Below are 18,696 nucleotides of genomic sequence, written 5' to 3' on the forward strand. Positions count from 1 at the left end.
AGTGGATTTCACATCAACAGATATTCGCTTCAAACTTGGATAGAAGTGGGAGCTGGATTTTCTTTACGCCATGAAGAACATTGCAGCCTCCCTTTCCCGAGCGCAGCCCCTGCAGCTAATCTTTCTGTAGAGAAGGAGAGGTTCTAACACATCCCCAAGCAGGGTCAGACCTAAGAAACCCGATCAAAAATGTTGCTGCACCACTCTCAAGTTATATAAAGCAAATTCAGTGACTGACTAACCCACCGGGTGCAGTATTTATTCAAAGAGCAGTGAGTTATTTCAGCAAACCCCAAACCAATGGGCTCAACTGTTTAATCCAGAGGCCTGTTGGAGGATCCACGTGTGAGCATAGAGATCACACCAGCTACACCCCAATGGTCTGAATATTAGAAGGAGGAATGGGAAAAGGAAAGAGATGCTTCCTGCCCCCAGCTGGCTTTCTCTCCTGGGTGGCACCCTCTGGATAATTAGTGATTGTAGCTGTAGATCCCAGGTAGGAAGACTTGTAGTGTGCTCTCAACATGGTTGGGCTTGCTGCTTCTTCTGGCTGCCTGTGTGGGAGGGCTATGGGTGGGAAGGTGGTTTCTAAGCCCTGACCATGCAAGTGCTAGGGATACTTGGACCTGTGCAGAGCCCTCTGGAACTCAGCTGCTCTTCCCAACTGCTTGTTGAAGTTACTGGGGGTCTGAGTAAATGCAGGGGCTAGTTTGTGCAGGGCTCATTATAGAATCAGAGCCTAAAATGGCCCCACTCTGGCCCTTGCAGCCACTGAAGCTGAAGATCTTGTGTTTAGATGGAGGCCCTCTCACATCCCTCTGTGGAACAGACACATGGGTATGAACATCTAGGCTTATTTAAAGGAGTGAGGTGAGCACCTGCCTCAGCCCCAGGCCACTGTCACACTACCTGGTGTGATCTACTGTCACTCCGGCTGGGAAGGGCCCTGGCACTGAAGTAACTAGGCCAGGAATGATAATGGGGAGAGGGCAGAGCTGAGGATAGTGGCTATAACTGACACACACACACCCCAAATTTTTCCCTGAGCTTGTCTCCCCACTTAGTGCTTCCCTTTGGCTGTGTCACCCCCAGCATCTGCCCAAATGCTCCCCAGATACCCCCTGAGCCTGGGGGTTCCACGTATTGAACTGACCCTTATATTGGAACTGCTAACTGCCCTCAGTCTTTAACCCCTTATTGCCCAGTGTGGGGCTACCTAACTCTCTATGAGGTTCTGGGCCTAACTCACTTAGGCCTTGCAATGTTGAGAGGAGCAATAGCTAAATACCTTTAAAAACCTGTGCCATGTTCTCTTCCCTGGACAAGTCAACCAACAGGAAAGCTATAAATGAACTGAGGAGTATCTTGTGCCAGCTGGGCCAGAATAACTTCCCCAGCCTCTTCTGGAGTGGGCAGGAAAGGAAAATAATACAATAGCTATCAGCACTCTCCTCTCTTAGATGGTTTTACTGTCAAAAATCTTCTACACTGAAAATGTGACCAGGGAAATGGAGCGTAAAGGCGCTCTTCAGAGAGAACAACCAGAGTACTCTGAGAATATGAACCATTATTATTGTTTGTATGACCGTAGCATTTCAAAGCCAAAATCAGAACTGGAATCCCATCGTGCTAGGTACTGTCTTAACACAGAGTAAAAGGCCTGCCCCAAACAGCTCATAATCTGAAACTGGGTTTGCCAGCCCTCCAGGATTGTCCTGAACTCTCCAGGAATTAAAGATTAATCTTTAATTAAAGATTGTCATGTGATGAGACCTCCAGGAACACATCCAACCAAGATTGGCAACTCTCACACCCTGTAACTTTTCATGGGCACACAGCTCTCACTGGGCAAAGTAGAGAATGCAGCTGTGTGATTGGTCTCCTGAGCTGTCTGTCAAGTGTGTCCAGCCCTATGATGACATCATCACAGGAATATAATGGCTGAGACTTGAGGGAGGTCTGAGTATTGGTGAAGGATTAGTAGTGTGGAAGTTTGGTAAGATGTGTGGTTAACTTCTGTGTTATGTCTCTGGTTCCTAGGTTCTGTATCTGTTTCGATGGGGGCTCTTTTCTCACACAGAGTGTGACCCAATGTCTTGCCTGATGGCCAGTAGTGGCTAGGATTGAATGGTCAGAAGCTCTTAGCTAGTTTCAGTGCTTAATAGCTGTACTTGTGAAAAGCATTTTGACTTCAGTCTTCTGAGCAAACGGTCCAGGGAAGGAAACTATTTGCCTTCCAGACTGGGAGGCCTGGATTAATGGTATGTTCTAGGAGAAGGAGGCTTCCCTAGAGGAGAATAGAATATTTAACAAGGAGAACTAAATTAGAGTTTGGACTAGGGGAAAAACTCCTACTCACCTCTCGACCTGAGCAAAGCTATGCTGTTCCCACGCAGGCATGGGGAATGGGACTTCTGGTTGTGGTCTGAGTTCTGGCTTGTCCTAAAGATCTGCAGGTGGAAACACTTGACTGAGGTGGCTGATTCAGCTGAGACTGGAGTGCTGGCTAACCAATATGTATCTGAAACAGATAATGCAGGAAAAACTAAAGGAAAACAGGCCTGGTGCCTTCCCATAAGGGAAATGCTTCCTGGCCCTAGCTTTCTAGATAGTGGTCTCACTCTCGCCTCTAGGAGTGATGGTGTCAACTTACCTGAACTGGAATCTGTTCCTTTACCAGACCATCTTTACCTGACAATAGAAGATATTTGTATTTTTACCAGCTAAATTGGCTTTAAAATAACCAGCCTGCCATAGTGGGCATCTCTTATGTAGACTCAGAGATATTAAGGTCACAAGGGACCATTATGATCATTTCCTATGTAATTCAGTATCCAGGGAGACTCCTACACTACTCACTCAAGAGGTCCCTGAAGGCTCCCCAGTGGTACCTTCTGAATTCAGTGTTCTGTGTGTAGTTAATGGCTACTACCTTCAGCAGGATCACTTCTGTCAGTGATTGTACTCTGGGACAAATGGAATTAGCCCCGGTACTATCTGGGAAAAGACTAAACTAGGAGGGTGCCTCTGATGAGCTGTGCAGGTGTCCTGGTGCTCCCCTTGGGAGGCATTGTTGGGCCTAGAAGTCTGAGGAGAAGCTTTGGGAGTGTGTAACGCCAAAAGACCCTGGTAATGGGCAGGATCAAACCTGGGACCTCTGGACCATAAGACTCTTAGCTAAGACCATAAAGCCGATAAATTAATCTCTGCCTCTCTAACTGGTCCTGGTGCCACGAGATGGGGCAGAAGAACACACCCACAAGATGTGTGGATTACAAGTGCATCCCTGGGCTTGAAGAACTGGCTGTTTCTGAGCCTGCCTTAGATCAAAAGTTTAAGGGCTTGGCCTTCTCTCTGTAGAGAGAGACTTACTGCAGGGGGACAACCTGGTCTGGCTCTTGGAGAAAATGGACCGGGAGCAGCTCTCCTGGTGTTCCTACACAAGATTGATTTCACTGTTTCCTGCTGTAGCCACTCAATATTCCTTTTTGGGTCTTGCAGGGACATCTCACTCCACCATGTCTGCTAAGGAAAATGAACCACAGGTGGAGATCCAGGCAGAGGAGCAACAGGTGGGTCCCTCCTGGGGAGGCAGGTGTGCTTGGCGGCTGGAAAGGCTGTTCTAGCTTGAATGTCTCCACTGCTGGAGACAGGGACTCGTAACCACAACACTAGGCAATGATTCTAGCTCTCAGAGTGCCGTAGTCACTGCCCACAAGTGCCTCCTGAATCCGGGAGGAGCACAGGTGACCCTGTGAATGCTGTCTGCATTAGAACACTGGCATTAGAACACTGGGGGGGGAGGGATAGCTCAGTGGTTTGAGCATTGGCCTGCTAAACCCAGGGTTGTGAGTTCAATCCTTGAGGGGGCCATTTAGGGATCTGGGGCAAAAATTGGGGATTGGTCCTGCTTTGAGCAGGGATTGGACTAGATGACCTCCTGAGGTCCCTTCCAACCTTGATATTCTATGATTCTATGAAATCCCGTTGATTGCAATGCCCAGTGGGGGCATTGTACCAGGTGCTGGACCGAGACATGGCTCCTGATCGAGAGAGACTGCACTTGGAAAGACAAAAGGTCTCTCCATTCCTGCTCTCGCTGACGGAACGAGATCATGTCACAATTCTTTTTTGTTGGTGGGTGTGCCAGGATGGAAACGGCATTCCTGAGACCTTGCTGAATATTGGCAGCTGTTCCAATGGAACCAGGCTTCTGGGTCTGTAACTAATCTCACAGGCAGGCCACTGAAACCCGGCTGAAATGGACAGGAGACTGTCCTCAGAGCTGGGCAGTCTCCTACAGAATCAGTAGTTGCAGAGGAAAAGAGACAGGAGGGGCACCTTGAGAAGCCAGGAGCTCTTCCTCAACTGACTCCTCTTTCCCTCCCCTAGACTGCAGGGCACAGGGTGGCTGGCCTGCCCTTGGTCAGCTCTGCCTGTGAGATGGCCTCTGCCAGCTACGCTGCCACCAAAGAGACCCACCCAGCCATCAAAGGGGTCTGTGAGGTAGTAGAGACTGGGGTGAGGGCCATCACCTCTGCTGCCATCACTGGGGCACGGCCTATCCTGGACCAGCTGGAGCCACAGTGTGAGTAAGGGAAGGGAGGCAGGAACACTCCTGTGTGTGTGGCGGGGGAGGTGGGTCTGGGGGCAGACTCAGCCTACAGTGGCTCTAGGCCCACGACTGAACTCTGCCTCCAACTGGCAGGAAACAGAATCCACAGACTCCCTTCTCCTGCTCCCCTCAACTCAGCGAGCTCCTAAACTTGACCTGGCCAAGGCATTGGCCTTTTGCGGAGGAGTTCTGACGGCTGCAGCAGCTGCTGGTGGGGATTCCTGCTCAGGTACCAGCGGTGAGCTGGACCAGCCTACAGGCAGACAGTGCCCAGCCACAATCCCTGGTGTGCGTGGCTGGCCCAGTACCACACAGCCACATGCACTGTGTATGGCACCTAATGCCATGGAGCAATATCTGCTAGAGGGTACAGGAAGCAGCTCCTATGCTAAAAGGATCTGAGCCCATGGCACGCACTGGAGACTCCTGAAACCCTCTAGGAGAAGCTGGGGGTGGATGAATAGATGACTGGCAGCCGGATCTCCTGAGTGCTAAACCTGGCTCTGAACCAGACTGGCTCCATAGCCTTGGGCAACTTGCCCAACCCCTCTTCCTTGGCTTTCCCATCAGTAACCTGGGGAGACTTGCTTAGGAACACCAGTCCTCCAGTGTAAACAGATGAGCAGCCCCACGAGATCTGTGGACGTGAAGGAATTAAGGGAACGGGTTCTGTGGTTATGTTTCAGTTGCAGCAGCCAATGAATATGCCTGTCGGGGTCTGGACAGACTGGAGGAGCAGCTGCCCATCCTGCAGCAGCCGAATGAGAAGGTAACCACACGAGTGTCACGGCTGCTCCTGGAGCAGGATGAGGCTGTGGGCCCTTCACTTCTGCTAGGTGTTCAGTGACCTCCTTTTGACCCCTTTCCCTCTAGGTGGCTTTGGATGCCCAAGAAGTTCTGCGTGCCACAATGGTGGGTGCCAAGGATGCAGTCTGCAGCCCGGTCACTAAGGCCAAGGATGCAGTGACCAGCATGGTGGGCATGGCCCAAGGGGATGTCCAGGAGAGCGTGGAGGTGACCAAATCTGCCGTGACCAGCAGCATGAGCACAGTGATGGGCTCCCGCATGGGGCAGATGGCTGCGAGTGTCATAGACACAGCATTGGGGAAATCTGAGCAGCTGGTGGACTACTACCTCCCCATGACGGAGGAGGAGCTCGGTAAGATCCCCTCTGCTGAATACAAACCAATGTGACCCTGGTGTCTTCGGGCACGGCTTGGACTCACAGCTGTTCACAGTGCTCACAGTTGAGTTGCCAAAAGAGCCACCTCTCCTTAGGGCTAGCTTGCAACCTAGCTTGGCTATTAGCCCTCCCTTAGTTCCTTCATGCTGGGCCCTCTGCTTGCCCTGTCTGATGGCTCTGACGCTTCTCCCTGTGCAGCTACCCGCTACCTTACTGGTCGGTGCTGCAGGGCACCCAAACGTGCCCTGGGGAAGATTGCATCGGTCACAAGCTTTGGGAGGGCTGAACGCATCCCTGCCTTGTATCCTGGCCCTGCCAACCAGTGGTGCAAGTAGATTTTAACTCTTAGCAGTACGGCAACTCATGGGAGGGACCCAAAAGCAGGGGGGAGGCACGTGACCCCCCCAAACGACCCTACCCTGCCTTGTGCGGGGGTCTCTACAGACTCCAGACAGGAGATAGAACTACGTGGAAGGGCTGGTGGGGGGCCAGCTGGGGGTGGTACAGACACACCAGAGGAGCTGCCAGCGTTCTGTTCCTTTCGCTGCTGCGGTTCCTGCAGTTTTCAGCAGCTACCGAACGTCATTCCAGTACGTCATCCCAGCAACAAATGTCTTAATGGTGCGGCGTACCTGACCTTACTGCCTTACTTGCACCAGTGCTGCCAACTGACCCCTTCCCCCTTCCAGCTGAGCTTGCCACAACTCCCCTGGAGGGGCCTGGAGAGGCTCCTGCAGAGCAGCGGAGTTACTACGTGCGCCTGGGTTCCCTGTCGAGCACGCTGCGCCAGCGAGCCTACCAGCACGCCCTGGGCAAGATGAGACAAGCCAGGCAGCGCACCCTGGAGGCCCTCTCCCAGCTCCAGCAAATCATTGACCTGGTAGGAACACGACCCCTCTCCCCTGCCCTGTAGCTGCTGTGGGTCACGGTCTCTGCAGCCTCCCATGCTCAGTGCCATTGGCACTGTTTGTTCCTGGGCCCAGCTGTGTCGCTGCAGTCGTACTGCCCGCCTGCTGCCCACACCTAGTTGTGGGAGAGCTTCCCTGGCCAGCCGCCTCCTGCTCTTCCCAGCTAACTGCCCTCTCCCCCTGCAGATCAGCCATGCCAAGCAGGCCGTAGATCAGAAGCTTCACAATGGCCAGGACCGTCTGTACCAGATGTGGCTCCAGTACTGCAGGGGGAAGTTGGAAGGGCAGGAGGATCCAGACTCCGCCAAGGTATTCTCCTCCTTCTCACCCTGACAGCCTTGCTCCAGTGAACTCCCCCCATCTGCAGGGGAGACTTGTAGATACTCCAGTCTCTCTTTCTCCTTCCAGCAGGTTGAAGCTCAGGCTCTAGCCACGTCCCAGAGCCTCACCCAGCAACTGAAAACCACCTGCCTTACTCTCCTGGGCAGCATCCAGGGCCTTCCCAGCACTATCCAGGACAAGGCCCAGCAGGTCTCGAGCAGTACAGAAGAGCTCCAGGCCTCCTTCTCCAGTGCCAGCTCTTTCCAGGATCTGTCCAGCAGTGCCCTTGCACGGGGTCGGGAGATGGTGACCAAGGCCCAGAAGTCCTTGGATGAGCTCCTGGAATACGTGACGCAGAACATTCCCCTGGATTGGATCGTGGGACCCTTCACTCCCGCGGGAGACTCCCCACAGTGTCCTGATGAGCTGGTGGAGGAAGGAAAGAAGGTGGAGGCCTGAAGGGTTCCCCCTGCTGCTGGAAGGAATCCAGCTGAATTGCCTGCATAGCTAGTGTGGGGTCTCCTCACTGAGGCCGTAGTTCTGCTTTGGCAGGTGGTGGACTGCAGAAGGAAGAGCTGACCTCAGAATTACAGAACCTGAATGTCCTTTCCCAGGCACACTTCCCCAGAACCATGTATTACCAGTTACAGGGTGGCATCACAGCCCATTGAGAACACTCATCTGGCTTCCAGTGTGTAGGAAGGCAACAATACAGACTGTGAGACCAAGTAACAGAGGGAAGAGCCCAGTGTGTTACAGCACTATGGCCTTGAGAGGAAATGGGGTGTGTGGAGAGCCGAGAACCTACTATTGGTAATGAGCGAAGTTAAAAGGGTCACATACAGTGGTGGGAGACTGCCAGGCTTTGCCTCTAATCCAGTGTAAGAAGCTCAACAGGTTGGAAGTGTCCAGGAAAAAGAGATGGTGAATTGTTAAATCCCAGTTGCCTGGAGTTGTCAAAACGCACCCCTGCGCGCACACAAAGGGAGACTAGCTGCAAGATAGAGAGCAGCAGACAGTCTTGCTGAAGCATGGACATCAGCCAGCCTGCGTCCTTCCTCCCTGCTGTTAGCCAAGCACCTGCCTAACCTTTCCTACTTCCTAGTGTAAACCTAGCCAGGTCAATAACACTACAGGCACATGGCTCAGGGTTGTGGGAGATCCATAATCAGACCAGTGCTGGGCTTGTAATGCATTTTCCTGAGAGCTTGTGTCTATGCTTGAAGTCACAAGTAGGTAGTGTCATCTTGGCAGCTCCATCACTGTTCCTTAGTAGCTCAAGCCTGAGTTAGGATAGAAAGGTCTCTCTCGGGTTCAGCACTGCAACAGCACCATGAGCCGCAATGGCTGTGTTGCTCTCAAAGATGGAGACTAGTAACAAAGTGGTCATCTCCTGGAAAGGGCCTGCCTTGTTCTCCAATTGACTGAGGATACCAAGCTCTTCATAGAATATCAGGGTTGGAAGGGACCTCAGAAGGCCATTTAGTCCAACCCCCTGCTCAAAGCAGGACCAATCCCCAACTAAATCATCCCAGCCAGGGCTTTGTCAAGCCTGACCTTAAAAACTTCAAAGGAAGGAGATTCCACCACCTCCCGAGGTAACCCATTCCAGTGCTTCACCACCCTCCTAGTGGAAAAAGTTTTTTCTAATATCCAACCTAAACCTCACCCACTGCAGCTTGAGACCATTGATCCTTGTTTTGTCATCTGCTACCACTGAGAACAGTCTAGATCCATCCTTTTTGGAACCCCCTTTCAGGTAGTTGAAAGCTGCTATCAAATCCCCCCTCATTCTTCTCTTCCGTAGACTAAACAATTCCAGTTCCCCCAGCCACTACTCGTAAGTCATGTGTTCCCGTCCCCTAATCACTTTTGTTGCCCTGTGCTGGACGCTTTCCGATTTTTTCATCACCTCCTTGTAATGTGGGGCCCAAAACTGGACACACTACTCCAGATGAGGCCGCACCAATGTCGAATAGAGGGGGACGATCACATCCCTTGATCTGCTGGCAATGCCCCTGCTTATACAGCCCAAAATGCCATTGGCCTTCTTGGCAACAAGGGCACACTGTTGACTCCTATCCAGCTTCTTGTCCCCTGTAACCCCTAGGTCCTTTTCTGCAGAAAAGTCAGAAACTCCCTAACTGACAGGGAGCAATTACTGAAGCTAGTCTGCCTGTGGAACTGGAGGTGTGTTTTAAACCCTGCTCTGTTATGGATTAAAAATGGCCCCTCCAGCAAACTCACGGGGAAGAGTGAGTAAAAGCAATAGCTAGGTGGAGCCCTGCTGGAGTGAGTAAAGGTCTTAGCCTGCTCCTTTTAGGGATATGGAAGAGGAAGTACAGACTGCACGAGTACTGGTCAGCTAATCTGACTTCTGTGTTCAAGCCCCGTGAAGCTCTTTCCTCTTTAGTCCAAGTCTAATAAAATGTGTGAGGTCAATGAGTAGATTTCACATCAGCAGATATTTGCTTCAAACTTGGAAAGAAGCTGGATTTTCTTTACACCATGAAGAGCCTTGCAGCCTACATTTCCCCAGCACAGCCCTTACAGCTAATTTTTCCATAGGGAAGGGGTGGTTCTAACATATCCTCAAGCTAGGGTCAGACGTAAGATACCACATCAAAAAAGTTGCTGGACCAATCTGAAGTTATACAAAGCAAATGCAGTAACTGACTAACCCACCAGATGCAGTATTTATGGCACAAGGAGCAGTGAGTTATTTCAGCAAACCCCAGCATGATTCACCCATGGGCTCAAGTGTTTAATCCAAAGGCCTGTTGGAGGATCCAAGGTGTGAGCATAGAGATCACGCTCGCTACACTCCAATGGTCTGAATATAGAAGGAGAAATGGGAAAAGGAAAGAGATGCTTCCTGCCCCCAGCTGGCTATTTTTCCAGGGCACTACTGCCTGCATAATTAGTGACTGTAGCTACCAGGTAGGAAGATTTGTAGTGTGCTCTGAACATGGTTGGGCTTGCTGCTTTTTCTGCTGGCTGCCTGTGTGGGAGGGCTATGGGTGGGAAGGTGGTTTCTAAGCCCTGAGCATGCAATGGTCTCTCTGTGCTGGTGTTACTTGCACCTGTGCAGAGCTCTCTGGAACCCAGCTACTCTTCCCAACTGCCTGTTGAAGTTACTGGGGGTCTGAGTAAAGGCAGGGGCTGGTTTGTGCAGGGCTCATTGTAGAATCAGGGCCTAACACTGCCCCACTCTAGCCCTTGCAACCGCTAAAGGTCGTGTGTCTGGATGGAGGCCCACTCACATCCCCCTGTGGGACAGACACATGGGTGTGAACATCTAGGCTTGCTTTAAAGGAGGGAGGTGAGCACCTGCCTCAGCCCCAGGCCACTGTCACTCCCTGCTTTGATTTTACTCCCTGTGTGAAGGGCGATGGGGAGGTGATGGGAAGAAGTTATACATGCTGTGATCTGCTGTCACTCCAGCTGGGAAGGGCCCTGGCACTGGAGTAACTAGGCCAGGAATGACAATGGGGAGAGGGTAGAGCCGAGCATAGTGGCTATGACTGACTCCCCCCTGCCCAAACTTTTCCCTGAGCTTGTCTCCCCTCTTAGTCCTTCCCTATGGCTGCGTCATCCCCATCATTTCCCAAATGCTCCCCTGATTCCCCCTGAGCCTGGGGTTCCACGTATTGAACTGACCCTTATATTGGAACTGCTAACTGCCCTCAGTCTTTAACCCCTTATTGCCCAGTGTGGGGCAACCTAACTCTCTTTGAGCAATCAGCACTCTCCTCTCTTAGATTGTTTTAGTGAGAAAAAACCTTCTACACTGAAAATGTTACCAGGGAAATGGAGCATAAAAGCGCTCTTCAGAGAGACCAACGGGAGCCAAAATTGGCAACTCCAAAACCCTGTAACTTTTCAGAGGCTCACAGCCTGCACTGGGTAAAGTTGGGAATGCAGCTGTGTGATTGGTCTCCTGAGCTGTCTGTCAAGTGTGTCCAGCCCCATGATGACATCATCACAGGAATATAATGGCTGAGACCGGGGGAAGGTCTGAGTATTGGTGAAAGATTAGGAGTGTAGAAGTTTGGTAAGTTGTGTGGTTAAGCTCTGTACTATGTCTCTGGTTCTTTGGGTGTTTAGATGGGGGCTCTTTCTTCCACAGATTGTGACCTAATGTCTTGCCTGGTGGCTAATAATAGCTAGGATTGAATGATCAGAAGCTCTTAGCTACTTTCAGTACTTTCTAGCTGTACTTGTGTAAAGCATTTCTAGCTGAGTCTTCGGAGCAAACAGTCCAGGGAAGGAAACTATCTGCCTTCCAGACTGGGAGGCCTTGATTAATGGTATGTTCTAGCAGGTGGAGGCTTCCCTAGAGAAGAATAGACTATTTAACAAGGAGAACTAAATTAGAGCTTGGACTTGGAAAAACTCTCCACTCACCTCTCTACCTGAGCTAAGCTATGTTGCCCCCATTCTGGGATGGGGATTGGGACTGCTGGCTGTGGTCTGAATTCTGGTTTGTCCTAATGATCTGCAGGTGGAAACACTTGACTGAGGTGGCTGAGTCAGCTGAGACTGGAGTGCTGGGTAACCAATATGTATCTGAAACAGATAATGCAGGAAACACTAAAAGAAAACAGGCCTGGTGCCTTCCCGTAAGGGAAATGCTTCCTGGCCCTAGCTTTCTAGTTAGTGGTCTCACTCTTGCCTCTAGGAGTGATGGTGTCAATTTACCTGAACTGAAATCTGTTTCTTTACCAGACCAGTGTTTAACTGACAATAGAAAATATTTGTATTTTTACCAGCTCAATCGGCTTTAAAATAACTAGCCTGCCGTAGTGAGCATCTCCTATGTAGACTCATAGATCATAAGGTCAGAAGGGACCATTATGATCATCTCCTATGTAACTCAGAATCCGGGGAGACTTAAACACTACTCACTCTGGAGGTCCCTGAAGGCTCGCCAATGGTACCTTCTGAATTCAGTGTTCTGTGTGCGTAGTCAATGGCTACTACCTTCAGCAGGGTAACTTCTGTCAGTGATTGCACTGGGGCTAATTCCATTTGTCCCAGAGTACAATCTGGGAAAAGACTAAAGTAGGCGGGTGCCTCTGATGAGCTGTGAAGGTGTCCTGGTGCTCCCCTTGGGAGGTATTGTTGGGTCTTGAAGTCAGAGTACAAGCTTTGGGCGTGTGTAAATGGGGTGTTACATCGGGTGGGATCTGAGTTGCTACAGAGAATTCTTTCCTGGTTATCTGGCTGGTGAATCTTGCCCATATGCTCAGGGTTTAGCTGATTGCCATATTTGGGGTCAGGAAGGAATTTTCCTCTTGGGCAGATTGGAAAATGTCCCTCTATAGCATGGGGCACGGGTCACTTGCTGGAGCATTCTCTGCTCCTTGAAGTCTTTAAACCACGATTTGAGGACTTCAATGGCTCAGACATAAGTGAGAGGGTTTTTGCAGGAGTGGGTGGGTGAGATTCTGTGGCCTGCGTTGTGCAGGAGGTGAGATTAGATGACAATAATGGTCTCTTCTGACTATAATATCGATCTATGTGTAACACCAACAGACCCTGCTCATCAGCAGGATCAAACCCAGGCCCTTTAGAGGCTCATGCATTTAGCTCCACTGCATGAGCTAAAAGCCATATGGCTTCTAGCTAAGACTGTAGTGTGGATGCGTTAATCTCTCTCTCTAACTGGTCCTGGTGCCACTAGAGGGGATAGAAGACAACACCCAGACGAACTGGCTGTTTCTGTTTCTGGGCCTGCCTTACATGAAAGGTTTAAGGCCTGGCCTGTTCTCTCTGTAGAGAGACTTCCTACAGGGAGACAACCTGGTCTGGCTCTTAGAGAAAATGGACCGGGAGCAGCTCTCCTGATGTTCCTACACAATACTGATTTTATTTCCTGCTGTAGCCACTCAATATTCCTTTTTGGGTCTTACAGGGACATCTCACTCCACCATGTCTGCTAAGGAAAATGAACCACAGGTGGAGATCCAGGCAGAGGAGCAACAGGTGGGTCCCTCTTGGGGAGGCAGGTGTGCTTGGCGGCTGGAAGGGCTGTTCTAGCTTGAATGTCTCCACTGCTGGAGACAGGGACTCGTAACCACAACACTAGCCAATGATTCTAGCTCTCAGAGTGCCGTAGTCACTGCCCACAAGTGCCTCCTGAATCCGGGAGGAGCACTGGGGACCCTTTGACTGCTGGCTGCACTGTAACACTGGCAAATCGCGTTGACTAATGCCCAAGGGCCCTCAAAAAAGAGTGGGGCATTGTACCGTGTCCTGGACTGAGACATGGTTTCTGATCGGGAGAGACTGCACTGGGAAAGACAAAAGGTCTCTCCATTCCTGCTCTCGCTGACAGAACGAGACCGTGACACAGTTCTGTTTTGTTGGTGGGAGTGCCAAGGTGCAAATGGCATTCCTGAGATTGCTGAATATTGGCAGCTGTTCCAATGGGACCAGGCTTCTGGGTGTGTAACTAATGTCACAGGCAGGCCACTGAACCCCTGCTGACAGGGACAGGAGACTGCCTAGCTCTGAGGACAGTCTCCTACAGAATCGGCAGTTGCAGAAGGAAAGACAGGAGGGGCATCTTGAGAAGCCAGGAGCTCTTCCCCAGCTGACTCCTCTTTCCCTCCCCCAGACTGCAGGGGACAGGGTGGCTGGCCTGCCCTTGGTCAGCTCTGCCTGTGAGATGGCCTCTGCCAGCAACGCTGCCACCAAAGAGACCCACCCAGCCATCAAAGGGGTCTGTGAGGTTGTAGAGACTGGGGAGAGGGCCATCACCTCTGCTGCTATCAATGGGGCACAGCCCATCCTGGACCAGCTGGAGCCACAGCGTGAGTAAGGGAAGGGAGGCAGGAACACTCCTGTGTGTGTGGTGGGGGACGTGGGTCTGGGGGCAGGCTCAGCCTACAGTGGCTCTAGGCCCACTACTGAGCTCGGCCTCCAACTGGCGGCAAACAGAATCCACAGACTCCCTTCTCCTGCTCCCCTGAACTCAGCGAGCTCCTAGACGTGATCTGGCCAAGGCATTGGCCTTGTGCGGAGGAGTTCTGACGGCTGTAGCAGCTGCTGGTGGGGGGGATTCCTGCTCAGGTAGCAGCAGTGAGCTGGGCCAGCCTAGAGGCAGGCAGTGCCCAGGCACAATCCCTGGTGTGCATGGCTGGCCCAGTACCACACAGCCACATGCACTGTGTATGGCACCTAATGCCATGGAGCAATACCTGCTAGAGGGCACAGGAAGCAGCTCCAATGCTAAAAGGATCTGAGCCCATGGCAGGCACTGGAGACTCCTGAAACCCTCTAGGAGAAGCTGGGGGTGGATGAATCATAGAATATAAGGGTTGGAAGGGACCCCAGAAGGTCATCTAGTCCAACCCCCTGCTCGAAGCAGGACCAATTCCCAGTTCAATCATCCCAGCCAGGGCTTTGTCAAGCCTGACCTTAAAAACCTCTAAGGAAGGAGATTCTACCACCTCCCTAGGTAACGCATGCCAGTGTTTCACCACCCTCTTAGTGAAAAAGTTTTTCCTAATATCCAACCTAAACCTCCCCCACTGCAACTTGAGACCATTACTCCTCGTTCTGTCATCTGCTACCATTGAGAACAGTCTAGAGCCATCCTCTTTGGAACCCCCTTTCAGGTAGTTGAAAGCAGCTAACTGAACAGATGACTGGCAGTGGGATCTCCCGAGCTAAACATGTGATGAACCAGACTGGCTCCATAGCCTTGGGCAACTTCCCCAACCCCTCTTCCTTGGCTCTCCCATCAGTAACCTGGGGACACTTGCTTAGGAACACCAGTCCTCCAATGTACACGGATTAGCAGCCCCACGAGATCTGTGCACATGAAGGAATTAAGGGAACGAGTTCTGTGGTTATGTTTCAGTTGCAGGAGCCAATGAACATGCCTGTCGGGGTCTGGACAGACTGGAGGAGCAGCTGCCCATCCTGCAGCAGCCAATTGAGAAGGTAACCACACGAGTGTCACGGCTGGTCCTGGAGCAGCATGAGGCTGTGGGCCCTTCACTTCCGCTAGGTGTTCAGTGACCTCTCTTCTGATCCCTTTTCCTCTAGGTGGCTTTGGATGCCCAAGACCTGGTGGGTGCCAAGGATGCAGTCTGCAGCACGGTCACTGAGGCCAAGGATGCAGTGACCAGCAGGGTGAGCGTGGCCCAAGGGGCTGTCCAGGAGAGCGTGGAGGTGACCAAATCCGCCATGACCAGGAGCATGAGCACAGTGATGGGCTCCAGCATGGGGCAGATGGCTGCGAGTGTCATAGACACAGCATTGGGGAAATCTGAGCAGCTGGTGGACTACTACCTCCCCATGACCGAGGAGGAGCTCGGTAAGATCCCCTCTGCTGAATACAAACCAATGTGACCCTGGTGTCTTCGGGCATGGCTTGGACTCACAGCTGTTCACAGAGCTCACAGCTGAGCTGCCAAAAGAGCCACCTCTCCTTAGGGCTAGCTTGCAACCTAGCTTGGCGACTAGCCCTCCCTTAGTTCCTTCATGCTGGGCCCTCTGCTTGCCCTGTCTGATGGCTCTGACGCTTCTCCCTGTGCAGCTACCCGCTACCTTACTGGTCGGTGCTGCAGGGCACCCAAACGTGCCCTGGGGAAGATTGCATCGGTCACAAGCTTTGGGAGGGCTGAACGCATCCCTGCCATGTATCCTGGCCCTGCCAACCGGTGGTGCAAGTAGATTTTAACTCTTACCAGTACGGCAACTCATGGGAGGGACCCAAAAGCGGGGGGGAGGCACGTGACCCCCCCCAAACGACCCCACCCTGCCTTGTGCGGGGGTCGCTACAGACTCCAGACAGGAGATGGAACTACGTGGAAGGGCTGGTGGGGGGCCAGCTGGGGGTGGTACAGCCAAACCGGAGGAGCTGCCAGCGTTCTGCTCCTTTCGCTGCTGCGGTTCCTGAGAGCCCTGCGGTTTTCAGCGGCTACCGAACGTCTTTCCAGTACGTCATCCCAGCAACAAATGTCTTAATGGTGCGGCGTACCTGACCTTACTGGCTTAATAGCACCACTGCTGCCAACTGACCCCTTCCCCCTTCCAGCTGAGCTTGCCACAACTCCCCTGGAGGGGCCTGGAGAGGCTCCTGCAGAGCAGCGGAGTTACTACGTGCGCCTGGGTTCCCTGTCGAGCACGCTGCGCCAGCGAGCCTACCAGCACGCCCTGGGCAAGATGAGACAAGCCAGGCAGCGCACCCTGGAGGCCCTCTCCCAGCTCCAGCAAATCATTGACCTGGTAGGAACACGACCCCTCTCCCCTGCCCTGTAGCTGCTGTGGGTCACGGTCTGTCATAAATATAAAGGGAAGGGTAAACCACTGCAAAATCCCTCCTGGTCAGAGGAAAAGTCCTCTCACCTGTAAAGGGTTGAGAAGCTAAAGGTAACCTTGCTGGCACCTGACCTAAATGACGAATGAGGAGACAAGATACTCTCAAAAGCTGCGAGGAGGGAGAAAAACAAAGGGTCTGTGTCTGTCTGTATGCTGCTTTTGCTGGGAACAGAACAGGAATGGAGCCTTAGAACGTTTAGTAAGTTATCTAGCTAGGTATGTGTTAGATTATGATTTCTTTAAATGGCTAAGAAAAGATGTGTGATGACTATCCCAGTCTGTGTGTCTTTTTTGTAACTTAAGGTTTTGCCGAGAGGGACTCTCTGTTTTGAATCTAATTACCCTGTAAGGTATCTACCATCCTGATTTTACAGAGGTGATTCCTTTACTTCTATTAAGTCACCTTGTAAGAAAACTGAATGCTTTTTCATTGTTCTAAGATCCAAGGGTTTGGGTCTGAGATCACCTATGCAAATTGGTGAGGATTTTTACCAAACCTTCCCCAGGAAGTGGGGTGCAAGGGTTGGGAGGGTTTTTGGGAGGAAAGACGTGTCCAAACTACGTTTCCCAGTAAACCCAGTTAGAGATTGGTGGTGGCAGTGAAAATTCCAAGGGCAAAGGGTAAAATTAATTTGTACCTTGGGGAAGTTTTAACCTAAGCTGGTGAAAGTAAGCTTAGGAGGTTTTTCATGCAGGTCCCCATATCTGTACCCTACAGTTGAGGGTGGGGGAGGAACCTTGACACGGTCTCTGCAGCCTCCCATGCTCAGTGCCATTGGCACTGTTTGTTCCTGGGCCCAGCTGTGTCTCTGCAGTAGTGCTGCCTGCCTTCTGCCCACACCTAGCTGTGGGAGAGCTTCCATGGCCAGCCGCCTCCTGCTCTTCCCAGCTAACTGCCCTCTCCTCCTGCAGATCAGCCATGCCAAGCAGGCCGTAGATCAGAAGCTTCACAATGGCCAGGACCGTCTGTACCAGATGTGGCTCCAGTACTGCAGGGGCAACTTGGAAGGGCAGGAGGAACCAGACTCCGCAAAGGTATTCTCCTCCTTCTCGCCCTGACAGCCTTGCTCCAGTGAACTCTCCCCATCTGTAGGGGAAACTTGCAGATACTCCAGTCTCTTTCTCCTTCCAGCAGGTTGAAGCTCAGGCTCTAGCCACATCCCAGAGCCTCACCCAGCAACTGAAAACCACCTGCCTTACTCTCCTGGGCAGCATCCAGGGCCTTCCCAGCACTATCCAGGACAAGGCCCAGCAGGTCTCGAGCAGTACAGAAGAGCTCCAGGCCTCCTTCTCCAGTGCCGGCTGTTTCCAGGATCTGTCCAGCAGTGCCCTTGCCCGGAGTCGGGAGATGGTGACCAAGACCCTGGAGTCCCTGGATGAGCTGCTGGAATACGTGACGCAGAACATTCCCCTGGACTGGATCGTGGGACCCTTCATTCCCACTGGAGACTCCCCACCGTGTCCTGATGAGCTGGTGGAGGCCTGAAGGGTTCCCCCTGCTGCTGGAAGGAATCCAGCTGAATTGCCTGCATAGCTAGTGTGGGGTCTCCTCGCTGAGGCCACAGTGCTGCTTTGGCAGATGGTGGACTGAGGTCAGGTCTTCCTTCTACAGAACCTGAATGTCATTTCCCAGGCACACTTCCCCAGAACCATGTATTACCAGTTACAGGGTGGCATCACTAGTCATGCAGGACTGCATCCCTTGCAGGGCTAGTCTGCTTCTCTCAGGACTTACTTACAGCTGTCTTCCTCTGTACACAGGAAGTGCTCCTGAGCTTGATCTTTTCCCTAGCTTTGTAATGTGTAAAACTAGGGTTTAATGTTACAATAAACCTCAACTGCATTCAAATTTCTGTCTGCTTAATGTGATTCCCTCCCTGGCTCATGCTCTGTAGAAACATATACTGTACAGGTGACCCCATGCCCCTCTTCTTCACACACACAAACCCCCTCCACCCACTTCCTCTGGAAGGGCTCCAGAATGGCTGAGCTCATCTCCTGGGTGAAGGCATCTCTTCAGGTGCCTCCATTTGACACTCTTCCATTGAGACTTTTCTCATGTAGAAGGAGGCAACAGGGTTCTCCCCATTGAGAACAATCGTCTGGCTTCCAGTGGGTAGCAAGGCAACATTACAGGCTCTGAGACCCAACTAACAGAGGGAAAGACCCAGGTTGTTGAGACAGGGCACTATGGCCTTGAGAGGAAATGGGGTGTGTGGAGAACTGAGAACTACTACTGGTAATGAGCAAAGTTAAAAGGGTCACATAGTGGTGGGAGACTGCCGGGCCTTGCCTCTAGTCCAGTGCAAGAAGCTCAACAGGTTGGAAGTGTC

The 18,696-nt window shown here is 51.9% G+C and overlaps 2 protein-coding genes across 2 annotated transcripts; both read left to right on the forward strand.

Moving 5' to 3' along the window:
* Positions 1–3,407: 3,407 nt before the first annotated feature.
* On the forward strand, positions 3,408–7,486 carry LOC142072257 (perilipin-3-like). The gene is made up of 7 exons (XM_075128952.1): positions 3,408–3,572; positions 4,393–4,588; positions 5,302–5,384; positions 5,489–5,774; positions 6,488–6,678; positions 6,893–7,015; positions 7,118–7,486. The coding sequence occupies exons 1-7, from the start codon at positions 3,408–3,410 to the stop codon at positions 7,484–7,486; spliced, it is 1,413 nt and encodes a 470-aa protein (XP_074985053.1).
* A 5,454-nt stretch (positions 7,487–12,940) lies between these two features.
* LOC142072258 (perilipin-3-like) lies at positions 12,941–17,849 on the forward strand. The gene is made up of 7 exons (XM_075128953.1): positions 12,941–13,015; positions 13,650–13,845; positions 14,898–14,980; positions 15,086–15,356; positions 16,080–16,270; positions 17,276–17,398; positions 17,499–17,849. Exons 1-7 carry the CDS (start codon positions 12,962–12,964, stop codon positions 17,847–17,849), a joined length of 1,269 nt encoding a protein of 422 aa, XP_074985054.1. The 5' UTR covers positions 12,941–12,961.
* The last annotated feature ends 847 nt before the right edge of the window (positions 17,850–18,696 follow it).

Source organism: Caretta caretta, chromosome 5, assembly GCF_965140235.1.
Source record: "Caretta caretta isolate rCarCar2 chromosome 5, rCarCar1.hap1, whole genome shotgun sequence".
NCBI classification, from domain to species: Eukaryota; Metazoa; Chordata; order Testudines; family Cheloniidae; genus Caretta; species Caretta caretta.

Bases quoted from the DNA above. Each gene is read 5' to 3' on its own strand.
- LOC142072257 (XM_075128952.1), top strand. From the start codon at position 3,408: ATGGACCGGGAGCAGCTCTCCTGGTGTTCCTACACAAGATTGATTTCA. The intron at 4,589-5,301 runs GTGAGTAAGGGA...GTTATGTTTCAG, and splicing joins GGACCAGCTGGAGCCACAGT to TTGCAGCAGCCAATGAATAT. The intron at 5,385-5,488 runs GTAACCACACGA...CTTTCCCTCTAG, and splicing joins TGCAGCAGCCGAATGAGAAG to GTGGCTTTGGATGCCCAAGA.
- LOC142072258 (XM_075128953.1), top strand. From the start codon at position 12,962: ATGTCTGCTAAGGAAAATGAACCACAGGTGGAGATCCAGGCAGAGGAG. The intron at 13,846-14,897 runs GTGAGTAAGGGA...GTTATGTTTCAG, and splicing joins GGACCAGCTGGAGCCACAGC to TTGCAGGAGCCAATGAACAT. The intron at 16,271-17,275 runs GTAGGAACACGA...CTCCTCCTGCAG, and splicing joins TCCAGCAAATCATTGACCTG to ATCAGCCATGCCAAGCAGGC.